The following is a 13,719-nucleotide window of genomic DNA, read 5'->3' as shown; positions in this document are numbered from 1 at the left end:
GGCCTTCGAGTGCAGGAAACCGACAAGTATCCGGGTAGAATGTCCTTGTGCCATGAAACTCCTCGTAAGCTTTAAGAATGAACAATCCAACAAAGTAATCAGGAACTATCGTTCCCATAGACAACACCACTTGTGTCAGCAAGATCTAGAGAGTTGAGATCTTGTAACAAGGTGGATTCAGAACCAATGCTTGCTGAACATAAAAAGGAATGTCGGCGAGGCTAGTCCTGCTAGTCTCACTCCAATGCTTAACTTAGAGAAGTTTAGAATAAGAAGAATGAGTACAAAGGAAGATAATCGAGTACTTTTGAGAAGGTAAGGCACGAGGCATTTATACAAGAGAGAGCGAAGGGTGGGAGAGACCTCTGACACCCTAGCTTGAGATAGTCCAGCAATATTAGGGTCAAGTGACAGGTGCCAAACCTGTACAATAATAATAAATAAAACCTAACTACCACCAAAAGTAGCCAATAATCAATTTTAGGTACTGGAGCAGGGACTCTAGATGTGCAATGGGTTACTTGATTCACCCAATTCCCGAAGAGTTTGCTTAATCAGATATACCGGAATTAATAATCTGACTAAATTCACTAACTAGTAGGACAGTGGCAAGCAGGGTTGTCTCCTCAGGGACTGGAGAGAAATTTATTTCCTTACGAATCAAAACAAATAAGGGGTTTTAGAATTAAAAGCTAACTAAATAATTTAACTGCAGAAAATAATTAATTAAAAGAAATAATTATGAGAGCTCTAGCCAAGGGTACACTTCAGAAATGGTTCATGCACTGATCATTGATGCAAAAATAATTCCAACATTTATTAATAGATTGGTTATAGTTGTCATACACGCGATAAACAACCAGTCTTTCCTTAATTTCTCGATAGTCAAGGTATGACCGTTAACTATTTCTCTAACCCAAAAATAACCCCAGGTACGACCGTAGGATTTAATTTCTAGATTGCATTAATAATTAGAAATGCCCAATCCTAACCAACAAGCACGTTACAAGGGTTTGTTTAAATTAGATCATACGTTTCCCTGACATAAACCCAATTATGCCAGTTGCTACTTAGATAGGGATATTCGAACAATTACGAATTCAATTACCCCTAATTAGCAAAATAGCCTATATGAATAACTAATTATTGCGCACTAATCAATCATACATACGAGCTATAACAATTAAAAATAGAAAACATATAAATACCAATAAATGAAAGAAATAATTAAAAGCAGTTTAGATCTCATAGTAATTGCTGAACCAATTCGTCAGTTGCCCCTTGACTAAAATTAGAGAATTAGCTCCTCATAATTAGAGAACAAGCCGCGCGTGTGGAGTTTGGAAAAGTTTTCAGATCAATTCTCCCAGTTTCGGTCAACAACAAGAGAGAAACGCAAGGAATTTGATTGCTTCCAATTGTTCTCCAAAGCATACGAATAAGATGGTCTAATGTTGTCTCCTAATTTCGGTCAAAATCACGTGAAAAGCAAAGCCAAGGGTCCATAATGGCGGCTGGCTTCCTAATTGCTGACAAACATACGAGAAAGGTTTTTGCTTGATTTCTCAATTCGGTCAATTCAAGCATGAAGAGTTGATTTTCAAAAGTTAACAATAATGGCTTTGTCTTCTGATTTCCCCCTTTTACATACCAAGCCAAAACGAAATTCAAAAAAACCCAACGCCGAACCTAAGCCAAACGAGAAAATCTCTCTAAAAACCAAGTAGTCTCCTAGGAGTCTAATAATTCCTCCCTTTAGTTTTGGTAGCCCCAAAATTCAAGGAAAAGATTTCCTCATATCAGAAATTGACATTCAAATAATCAAGACTCCCTAAATAAAATAAAATAAAATAAAATCTATTACAATTTGATTTCTTCAGCTCTCACGCGGGCCCCACTGTTTGAAGTGCCCCACGTACGACGAAACCTCTAAATTTTGATTTTAAGCACTTTTCAGTATCAAATCCTGCAATTGGCACCAAAACCATATCTAAGTAGAATCCACCCAATTAATGAAATATTTAGTCAAACAATTGTGCAATAATGCCCAAAATATCCCACTAAATGCACCCTATCAATCTCCTCCGCACCTAAACTATGCTTGCCCTCAAGCATAATTAACTCAGAAGTGTAATCAAGATACCAAGCAATTCACAGCAGTTCATACCAAAATGGCATTCCAAATTCCCCAATAACCTCATCGAAATCAGAATATACCAAATCAACAAATCTCGCATTTAGTGTGCACTCATTCACTCCAAAGTGTATAGGATATGTATACAAGATGGCTCTCAAATCGATATGATAGAATGACACTACCATAAGCTTGCTCATATATCATATCACTACCACTTACTTATGAATTAAAATGCAACAATCAAGGGACTTTGCAAGGTTGTAATGGGGTGGGGTGAGAAGGTAGGATAAACAGAATTTGAAGGGTGTAAAAATGTAAAGAAAATGCTCAGAAATTCATTACATAGATTCGCGCACATTTGAAACTTCAAGGCACCTCAACAGTCTAACAAGTGAAGTAAAAGTTGGCACTCGTCACATCCTTCGGCTTCTTTTCTTTCTCATGTTTTTATTCATCTATTTCTCCTCTCTTTTTCTCTCTTTTCCCCTTTTTTTTCTCTTTTCTTTTTTTTTCAGTAAGTACCAACACCATAAAAATCAACTTCACTGGTTGATCACTTGCTCTTTTTCTTCTCTTTTTCTTTCGTTTTCTTCTCTTTTTTTTTCTTTTTTTTTTCTTTTTCATATATACATATGTAATGCCTCTCAAATAATACTTCAAATTTCTATGTAACAAAATCAAAACACTTCTTTACACGAAGTTCAAAAAGAAAGTCTAAAAAGAGGTTTTACGGCTAAAAACTGGGGTATCAAACGAAAAATAAGGGTTAAGACTCAATTTGGCTCCCTAATGGTAAATAAACTAAAGGTTGGTTTTTTTTTTAGAAAGTCCAAAAATGGTTCAATCCTAGGTGCCCTATCATTTTAATCCATTAAACTCATTTAAATGTGGTCTTGACATGTATAACCGAGTAAGTTCTAGAATGACAAACCATGTGCACTAATCACTCAACAAACGAAAAAATTAGGCTCAAAAATTGCACAAGTCGTCAAATTTATGTCAAGTTCACCATATTCATCAATCAATTCATTATCGAGAAATAGTAGAACACCCCATGGCATGAACTTACTACTTATACTCATATCTCAATCACATTCATCACCGTTTAACTACTAAGGCAAGAAAAATGCAAACCAAACAACTAAAAGCACCACTAAAAGCATAGTTAACCCTCCCCCACACCTAAACCTTACATTGCCCCCAATGTAAACAAATAAAGAGCAAAACATAGGTAAAGGGACAACGATACTTCCCTTAATCACGGAGGAGGGCCGAAATGAACTAAGGCTCTGGAGGAAAGGGAGGTCGGAGACCCACGTGGTAGAGGTACTGGGCCAAGTTCTGCGCCATTCCAGCCATTTGTTGCTCCATTCGATCCAATCGAGTATCCATGTGGTGCAGCTGGAAGCGAAGGGCTGAAGACTGGCTATCGGTGGAGGAAGATGGTGGAGGTGCTGAAGTGGACGGTCCAGGGGCATCTATAAAAGGACCACCGACCTCCGAGGTGGAAGATTTGGAAGCTCTGCGCTTTAGAGGAACCTGGATCGGCCCCGGTGGAGCAAATTGAAAAACGCCATTCACTTGTTGCACTAAACCCATCTTTTCCAAACAAATCAAATCAAGGAATTCCATAGTACAAACACAATGCAAATTATGATTATTAAAGTCCAAAACCCCAAGATTTACAGCCAATTGAGTGATAAATGAGCCCAAGATTAATGGCTTATTTTTCTTATTTAAGACAGTTTGGAGGTGGAGGGCAAACCAGCAACCCAAATTGACCTTAATCCAAGCAACCATACACCAAATGAAAAAGAACTCGGGTTTGGTCAAAGTACCCGAGCTATCCTTTCCACCAGAGAAATTGTAAGCCATAAATCTATGTAAATAACGATAGGCAGGACTCTTAAGAAAAGACGCCTTAGACTGGCTGGGGTCATGTTTTGTCGGTCAACTGACAATTCTCTCCAATAACCAATGTTATGAGAGAAAAATGGCTCCGTGTAATCGCACGGACTGTGCATATATTCCTCACTCTGGGAGTAGGGAATGTCAATGAACCCAAGGGCCAAATTAAATTCAGTGATAAACTGGGTGAACTCTCTACCCATCAATCTAAACCGCACTACCCCCGGAGTAGTAACAGAGAATTCGTCAGGGACATTAAATTCAAAAGTGGCATAAAATTTCTAAATTAACTCAGTAAAAGCAGGTAAAATGATAGCAGCATAATAGGTCTAACCTATGTCGGCTAAATGCTTCGTGATCTCATCCCTAAGATTCAGGAGATCAAGTGTAGGGCCGTGGATATATTTACAAAGAATTATCTTCCTTGTGCAAGCTGCGGCGTACCATTCCTTGTTGCCAGCCCGGGTAAAGGTCAAATGACCGTCAAAGTGGTTTGAAAAAGATATATGTACCTCCCTATTCTGTCCAAGACGGGTCCAGGGCCCTCCCGGAGCAGTCGCTGGGATAGGTCTACCCAAGGGGACCGTAGGCTGTGGGGTGGAGGTGGAAGGTTTGTTCTTGCTTTTATTCTTTGGTTTGGTCATTTGGTCTGCTGGATAGGCGAAATGCGCTAGAAATATGTGAACAGACAGCCAACAAGGTAGGGTTTACCAATTACAGCTCCTAAACACCAACAATCAGGGAAATAAGCAACAAACTTCTAAAAACCAATTAAACAGATGAAAACAGCAAAAAATCCCCAAAATACTACTGGTTTAACCCCAAAATTTAACAAGTAGTCAACACAGCCCCAGATAATATCACAGCTCCCAAATCAAGCACAGAATTTCTGTCATCAGCTAGCAATTCAAAAATCTGGCCTTAGCTACGAAATTAAAAATCTGTCCTCAGCTAATCAAAAATTAATAAACTGGCCTCAGATAAAGTGTCAGAAAATTAAAAAGAAAACACCTAGGGGGAGAACAGGCAATGGCTATGGTGAAAAAAGCTTAGGCGGCAACGATTGAGGAAAGAGGCGACTGGCGCGTGTTACACGCGCGGTGACGACGACTGCTGGGTCTGCTAGGCGCGCCTTGGTAGGCTTGGTTGCGGCCGGGCTGGAGCACACGAGGGTGGCTGCATGGAAAAGGCGCACGCCTGGTGCCTTCTTGCTAGCTGAGTTGGTACGCGCTAGAGGTGATGCGCGCAGAGGAGATCGCGCGCCTGCTGGGTTGCGCAAGCGTGCGCTGCTCGAGCTGCTGGGCTCGCTTTTGCACGAGCTACTGGCTGGGAGGGCACCCGAGCCAGGTCGCGTCGCTGCAGGTTGCGACTGGTGCTTGGAGAGCTGCTTATGCACACGGCTGACTCGCGTGTGCCACATAGGAGCGGTTGCTCGTGAGTTGTGGTGGCGGACAGAGGCAGCGGCCGAGCAGCGACGGACAGCGACTAGAAGAAAAAGGAATGAGAGGCGGCGGACGTGCGGCACCAATGGCGGACAGCGATGGAGATCAACGCTGCGGTTGAGGGTGAAAGAGAGTGAGGTGGCGGACCTTGGCCGTGGTGTGGTACGGCGAGGGGCAAGGAGAAAAGAAGGAAGAAAAAGAAAGAAAGAAAGAAAGAAAAAGAAAGAAAAAGGAAGAAAAAAAAAGAAAGAAGAAGAGAAGTAGGTCAATCGTGGGGCGTCTTTTTTTTTCAAGAGCCATTTTGTCTTTTCACACAACCTTTTTTTTTTCTAAGAACAAAGAACCCCTGTTTTAGGCGTGGGCACGCCTAATTGCCTTATAGTCTTCTGACCATTCGTCAAATTTTTTGATCCTTAACTTCAAACTTCCTTCCTTAGACGTGACCACGTATCGCGGGCACGTCTAACTACCAGCTTCCTGCCACAAAACGACAAACCACTCAATAACTCTAACACTTAACAAAAAACTCCAAAAATATACGAAAATTAAAACAAATAACCTTGGGTTGCCTTCCAAGTAGTGCCTTTCTTTAACGTCTTTGGTTAGACATAACCGGAACCCTCAAGCAAGATAAATTGGATCCTTGAGGTGTACAACTTTTATTTCTTCCACAGAGAATCCTTCATAATAAGGTTTGAGACGATGGCTATTCACCACAAACTTCTTCTCCGTCTTTAAACTTTGGATCTCTACTGCACCATAATGAAATACATTAGAAACGATAAAGGGACCAATGCAATCAGAACGCAACTTACCAGGAAAAAGTTTAAGTCTCGAGTGATACAAAATGACTTTTTGCCCCACTACAAATGATTTCCTTGAGACTTGCTGATTATGAAAGATTTTGCTTTTCTCCTTGTAAATCGTGGCATTCTCGTATGCCTCATTCCTAATCTCTTCCGATTCTTGTAGCTGCAATTTCCTTTGAGCCCCCACTTCTTCCAAGTCCATGTTACACTGGTTCACTGTCCAGAACACCTTATGTTCGAACTCCACGGGAAGATAACAAGTCTTACCGAAGACAAATCTGTACGGGGACATCCCAATCGGCGTCTTATACGTAGTGTGGTACACCCACAGTATATCTTCTAACTTAAATTCCAATCCTTCCTATCTGGGCGCACCACCTTCTCCAAAATTGATTTGATCTCCCTATTTGACACTTCGATTTGATCATTTGTCTGCGAGTGATACGGTGTAGATACTTTATGGAGCACGCCATATTTTCGGAATAAGGTAGCAATCGTCTTATTACAGAAGTGCATGCCCCTATCACTTACCACAGCTCTCGGCATCCCAAAATGAACAAATATATTAGACTTTAGAAACTCTGCATCCACTCTAAAATCATTAGTATAGGTGGCTTTGGCTTCTACCCACTTAGAAACATAATCAACCGCAAGTAAGATATACACAAAACCAAAAGACAAGGGAAAAGGACCCTAAAATTTATCTCCCAAACATCAAAAATTTCAATGAATAACATGGGGGTTTGAAACATTTGGTCCCTACGAAAAATATTTCTCACTCTTTGACACTTATCACAGGATCTACAAAACAAGTACGCATCTTTAAAAAGGGTGAGCCAATAAAAGCCACTCTCCAGTACCTTACGAGTTGTTCGCTTAGGCCCAAAATGCCCTCCACATGCAAACGAATGACAGAAATTTAAAATAAAGTGAAATTCACCTGCACTTACACATCTTCTTAGTACCTGGTCCGAACATTGCCTCCACTGGTAGGGGTCGTCCCAAATATAATATTTGGTATCACTTTTTAACTTATCTCTCCTAGTCTTGGGTCAACTTGCAGGCGATTGGTTAATTACTAACAAAATTCACGATGTCGGCATACCAAGGTACAGGCGAATCAAAAGCAAGTAGTTGCTCCTTTGGAAATATCTCTCTCAATGGTTGTTCCTCTTTATGTGTAAGCAAGCGGCTCAAGTGATCAGCAACCAAGTTTTCTGCACCACTTTTATTTTTAATCTCCAAGTTGAACTCTTGAAGGAGCAGAATCCATTTGATGAGTCTTGGTTTCGCGTCCTTCTTTGTCATCAAATACCTTAAGGCTGCATGGTCAGAGAAAACTGTTACTTCTGCATCCAATAAATAAGGTCTAAACTTTTCTAATGCAAAAACAACAGCTAATAATTCTTTCTCCGTTATAGAGTAGTTAAGTTGAACTCCGTTTAACGCCTTCGATGCATAGTAGATTGCATGTGCCGCCCTGCCAATCCTTTGCCCCAACACCGCTCCCACTGCATAGTCACTCGTGTCACATATTATTTCAAATGGGAGGCTCCAGTCCAGCGGTTGGATGACAGGCGGTGAGGTTAACGATTCCTTCAATTTATCAAACGCCACTTTGCACGCATTGGTGAAATCAAATGTTACATCCTTTTGCAACAGCTTGAACAAGGGTGCTTCAATCTTCGAAAAATTCCTAATAAATCTCCTATAGAACCCTGCATGATTCAAAAAGGAACGTACTTCCCATACACTTACGGGGTAAAGTAAAGTAGAAATGATATCAACTTTTGCTTTATCGACCTCTATACTCCTAGCCGACACTACATGTCTTAAAACAATACCATATTCTACCATAAAATGACATTTCTCTCAATTAAGGACTAAATTTGTCTCTATGCACCGTTTCAAAATTAAAATTAAATTATCAAGGCATTCTTCAAAACTATCTCCATATACACTAAAATCATCCATAAACACCTCAATAATCTTTTCTACATATTTAGAAAATATACTTACCATACACCTTTGGAAAGTTGTTGGAGCATTGCAGAGGTCGAAAGGCATCCTCCAATAGGCAAACGTACCAAATGGACAGGTGAATGTAGTTTTCTCCTGGTCCTCTGGTGCTATCGCAATCTGGAAATACCCTGAAAAGTCATCAAGAAAACAATAGTAAACACGACCAGCCAACCTCTCTATCATCTGATCAATAAAAGAAAGAGGGAAGTGATCCTTTTTCGTCACTGCATTCAATCGCCGGTAGTCGATTCACTGACGCCATCCTGTGGGTTTCCTTATTGGAACCATCTCACCTTCCTGGTTCTCTTCCACCGTTACTCCCGCTTTTTTTGGGACCATTTGAATTGGGCTCACCCATGGACTGTCCGAGATGGTGAAGATGATTCTCACTTCTAGGAGTTTAAATATCTCCTTCTTTACCACTTCCATCATTAGTGGGTTCAATCTCCGCTGCGCCTGTCTTACCGGTTTTGCATCATCCTCAAACCGTATCTGGTGCATGCATAATGACGATTTGATTCCTTTGATGTCTGCAATGATCCACCCAATTGCCTCCTTATGATCTCGAAGAGGACGAACCAGGTTGTTTTCTTGGCTCGATGACAGGTGTGCAGATATTATCACCGGTAGTGTCTCCTTGTCCCCAAGAAATGCATATTTTAAGTGCTTTGGGAGGGGTTTAAACTCCAGCTCAGGTGCCTGCACAATGGAAGGGATCTCATACCTCAAGAAAATTGGTAAAAGTGAGTGTAGTGCTTCAACCGCACGATACATCTCATCACTTATTTTCACACTGAGAGTTGCGCTCAACTCAATGTGTTTTGCCAAAGCCACTTCCAATGCGTCCTCCCCATGCGGTTCAAATGTTTCCTGTACAAGAGACTCAATAACATTCAAAGCAAAAACAGACTTAGATTCCTCAGGGTATCTCATCGCATCAAAAATATTAAAATTTACAATTTCACCATCAAACTCCATTAACAAGGTACCCTTATTCAAATCTATTTTTGTTCTAGCAGTGCTTAAAAATGATCTACCTAAAAAAATAGGTAACGGATTTAATGACCTTTCATCCCCCATATTTAGGATATAAAAATCTGTTGGGAAGTCTAGCTCATTGACCTGTACCAAGACATCTTCAACTAACCCCTCTGGATAAGCATTGGTACAGTTTGCTAATTAGATTATAATGCATGTGCCTTTTAATGGCCTAAGATTAAGAGACGCATAAATATTCTTAGACATAACATTTATTGACGCCCCTAAATCCAACATCGCTTTCCTAATTGGAGTACCTCCTATTTTGCAGGGAATTGTGAACATAACTGGGTCCCCACACTTCGATGGGAGTTTCCTTTGGAGTATAACTGACACATTTTCTCCCACCGCCACTCTTTCATCACTCCTAGTTTCCTTTTGTGGGTACACAAATCTTTCAAAAACTTGGCGTACTTAAGTATCTGTTTGATTGCATCAAATAAGGAGATGTTGATCTCCACTTTCCGGAACACATCCAAAAGCTCTTTTTCCTTCTCTACCTTCTTTGTCTTTTCTAATCTGTCAGGAAAAAGAGATAAGTTAAATTTAATAAGGGGTGAAGGAGTAAATGTTACCTTAGAATCCTTGCGAATGCGTCCTTCCTCTTCAATGTCCTTTTCTATCTTCTCCTCACTTTTGCTTTTCGAATTTTCCATTTTAGGTCCCTTCAGTTCCTTGCCACTCCTTAGTGTCATGGCACTTACATTTTTGGAATTTACCTCGGGTTGCGATGATAATTTTCCATAAATGTGGGACTCCAGACGATTGATGGCAGTTGCCATTTGACTTATTCGAACCTCCATATATTTCACGCCTGCTCTGGTATCCTGCTGAAACTTCGTGCTCGTGGTTAAGACTCTAGTTTCTTGCTGGAGCTGAGCCATATTTGTGGTCAATGATCTGGTCTCCTGCTGGAGCTGTCTAGTCTCTTGCTTGATCTAAGTAGTAGTCGTGGTCAGACTCTTGACAATATTCTCCAAAGAGCTTCCTGAGTTTGAGGATGAAGGTTGCCATAGTTGTTGAAACTCTGGTGGACAATTTGAGAATGAATTTTGTGGCATGTTTCCATAGCTGAAATTGGGATGATATCTCCAACCGGGGTTATGCGTGTTAGAGTACAGGTCATATTATCTGCGGGGCGGGGGCACGCCTCCGACCATGTTTACCTGTTCTGCCACATCCTCTTGCAAAAGGGGATATGTGTCCGTACAGTGCTCCATGCTTGTACAGATTTCACATACTTTCGCTTGCTTCGTATTCCCCATGGCTAATTGCCTAACAACTGACATCAACTCTAACAGTTGCTGCTGTATGGATGAAATCTCTACCTCGTTGATTCTACGGGTAGGGTTGCTCTCGATGAAACCAAATTGCTGAGAGTTTTCTGCCATGGTTTCGATAAGCTCCCATGCTCCGTTCAGTGTCTTGTTTGCCAATGCTCCTCCACTCGCAGTGTTAATGATACTCCTGTATGTAGACTGAAGCCCTTCATAGAAGTACTGGATCAACAGTTGTTCACTAATTTGATGCTGCAAGCATCTAGTGCACAACTTATTGAATTTTTTCCAGTAGTCATATGAGGGTTCTCTGGGATACTGCTTAATGTTGCATATCTCCTTCCTCAAACTTGTAACCCGGGATGCAGGGAAGAATTTTTCTAAAAACTTCTTTTTTAACTGTGTCCATGTGGTAATATTACCTGCAAGTAGGTAGTATAGCCAATCTTTAACTGCATCCTTGAGAGAGAAAGAGAAGGCTCTCAATCTAATTTGCTCTTCACAGGAAGTTTCATACTAGAGCAAACCATTTCGAATTTCTTGACGTGTTTGTGAGGTTTTTTACCAGAGAGACCATGAAATGAGGGTAAAAGGTGAATCAACCCCGACTTCAACTCGAAGGCTGTATTCTCAGCCAAAGTTGGGAATGTAATGCACAAGGGTTGGTGAGTCAACTCCGGGGCAGCTAATTCCCTTAGTGTTTGGGTGTTTGCCATACTATATTCGTCATCTACTGACTCATTTGCAGTAGATGTTTGCCCTTCTTTTCGTCTCTTGGTCTCTTGCCTTCACCTACGCGCTGCCTTCTCAACCTCAGGGTCGTATATCAATTCATCTGTGCGAGAAAAATGGGGCATAAACTAGTAAAAATACCAGGAAAAAATTGAACCCAAAAAGAAATAAATATTTCAAACGCCAGTCCCCAACAACGGTGCCAAAAATTGACAGGCGCCGAACCTGTGCAATAATAATAAATAAAACCTAACTACCACCAAAGGTAGCCAATAATCAATTTTAGGTACTGGAGCAGGGATTTTAGGTGTGCAATGGATTACTTGATTCACCCTATTCTCGAAAAGTTTGCTTAATTCGATATACTCGAATTAATTATCTGACTAAATTCACTAACTAGTAGGATAGTGGCAAGTAGGGTCGTCTTCTCAGAGACTGAGGAGAAGTTTATTTTCTTTCGAATCAAAACAAATAGGGGGTTTTAGAATTAAAAACTAACTAAATAATTTAACTGTAGAAAATAATTAATTAAAAGAAATAATTAGGAGAGCTCTAGCCAAGGGTACAATTCAAAAATGGTTCATGCACTAATCATTGATGCAATACATGCGATAAACAACCAACATTTCCTTAATTTCTCGATAGTCAAGGTACAACCGTTAACTATTTCGCTAACCCAAAAACAACTCTAAGTACGATCGTAGGATTTAATTTCTAGATTGCATTAATAATTAGAAAGGCCCAATCCTAACCAACAAATACGCTATGAGGGTTTGTTTAAATTAGATCATACGTTTCCCTGACATAAAGTCAATTACGCCTGTTGCTACTTAGATTGGGATATTCGAATAATTACGGATTCAATTACTCCTAATTAGCAAAATAGCCCATATGAATAATTAATTGTTGTGCACTAATCAATCATACATACGAGCTATAACAATTAAAAGTAAGAAACATATAAATACCAATAAATGAAAGAAATAATTAAAAGCGGTTTAGATCTCACAGTAATTGCCGAACTAATTCGTCAGTTGCCCCGTTGACTAGAATTAGAGAATTAGCTCCCCATAATTAGAGAACAAGCCGTGCGTGTGGAGTTTGGAAAAGTTTTCAGATCAATTCTCCCAGTTTCGATCAACAACAAGAGAGAAACACAAGGAATTTGATTGCTTCCAATTGTTCTCCAAAGCATACGAATAAGATGGTCTGATGTTGTCTCCTAATTTCGGTCAAAATCACGTGAAAAGCAAAGCCAAGGGTCCATAATGGCGGCTGGCTTCCTAATTGCTCACAAACATACGAGAAAGGTTTTTGCTTGATTTCTCAATTCTGTCAATTCAAGCATGAAGAGTTGATTTTCAAAAGTTAACAATAATGGCTTTGTCTTCTGATTTCCCCCTTTTACATACCAAGCCAAAACGAAATTCAAAAAAACCTAACACCGAACCTAAGCCAAACGAGAAAATCTCTCTAAAAACCAAGTAGTCTCCTGGGAGTCTAATAATTCCTCCCTTTAGTTTTGGTAGCCCCGAAATTCAAGGAAAAGATTTTCTCTTATTAGAAATTGACATTCAAATAATCAAGACTCCCTAAATAAAATAAAATAAAATAAAATCTATTACAATTTGATTTCTTCAGCTCTCAAGCGGGCCCCACTGTTTAAAGTGCCCCACGTACGACGCATCCTCTAAATTTTAATTTTAAGCACTTTTCAGTATCAAATCCTGCAATTGGCACCAAAACCATATCTGAGTAGAATCCACCCAATTAATGAAATATTTAGTCAAACAATTGTGCAATAATGCCCAAAATATCCCACTAAAATGCACCCTATCATCAAGCCTAGACCTTATCATGTCAAGTGGCACCTGATAGGTCAGTTAGACCAGGCTCTTCCTTCCAAACATAGCATGAGGTGGCAGCTCTGGGTTTCATGCCATCTCGAAAGCTTCACGAATCCTCGAAGGAAAGAACATGGATTGGGATTACAAAGGAGCTTGGCTGATGTTACGCTGGGATGTTGGTCCGCATATTCTCCATTTATTTTCTTTCTTTCATATTCATATAGTACCAAAAAATAGATAGGCCTAATGGAATTTTTGTTGCAATTTGACGGCTAATGAGATTACGGTAGCTGTCAGGAGGTTGGGAAAATATTGTCACTTTATGAAGATCTAGCCTTATTATTTTTGGGCATGTGTTGTGAAAGTTACCAAAGTTTAGTTGTAAACAAAGCATTTGAAGTTTGTGAGAGAAGGAAAAAGAGGGCTAGGGTTTTGGTTAGGCATTTTAGGGATTTCATTGCTAATTTTGTGCTGACATCACTCAAGGTTAGGTTGTCAACATTACTT

The 13,719-nt window shown here is 40.1% G+C and overlaps 1 protein-coding gene across 1 annotated transcript; it reads right to left on the bottom strand.

Annotated features, from left to right (window-relative positions):
* Positions 1-6,108: 6,108 nt before the first annotated feature.
* Positions 6,109-6,498, bottom strand: LOC113735921 (uncharacterized). Its single transcript, XM_027262887.1, has 2 exons — positions 6,303-6,498; positions 6,109-6,239 (listed from the first exon to the last, which is right to left on the bottom strand). The coding sequence occupies exons 1-2, from the start codon at positions 6,496-6,498 to the stop codon at positions 6,109-6,111; spliced, it is 327 nt and encodes a 108-aa protein (XP_027118688.1).
* Between the last annotated feature and the right edge of the window lie 7,221 nt (positions 6,499-13,719).

The sequence above is a fragment of the Coffea arabica genome, chromosome 3c, assembly GCF_036785885.1.
Source record: "Coffea arabica cultivar ET-39 chromosome 3c, Coffea Arabica ET-39 HiFi, whole genome shotgun sequence".
Lineage (NCBI taxonomy): Eukaryota > Viridiplantae > Streptophyta > Magnoliopsida > Gentianales > Rubiaceae > Coffea > Coffea arabica.
Note: the sequence above shows the minus strand (reverse complement) of the source record. Positions and strands in the feature narration are given on the sequence as shown.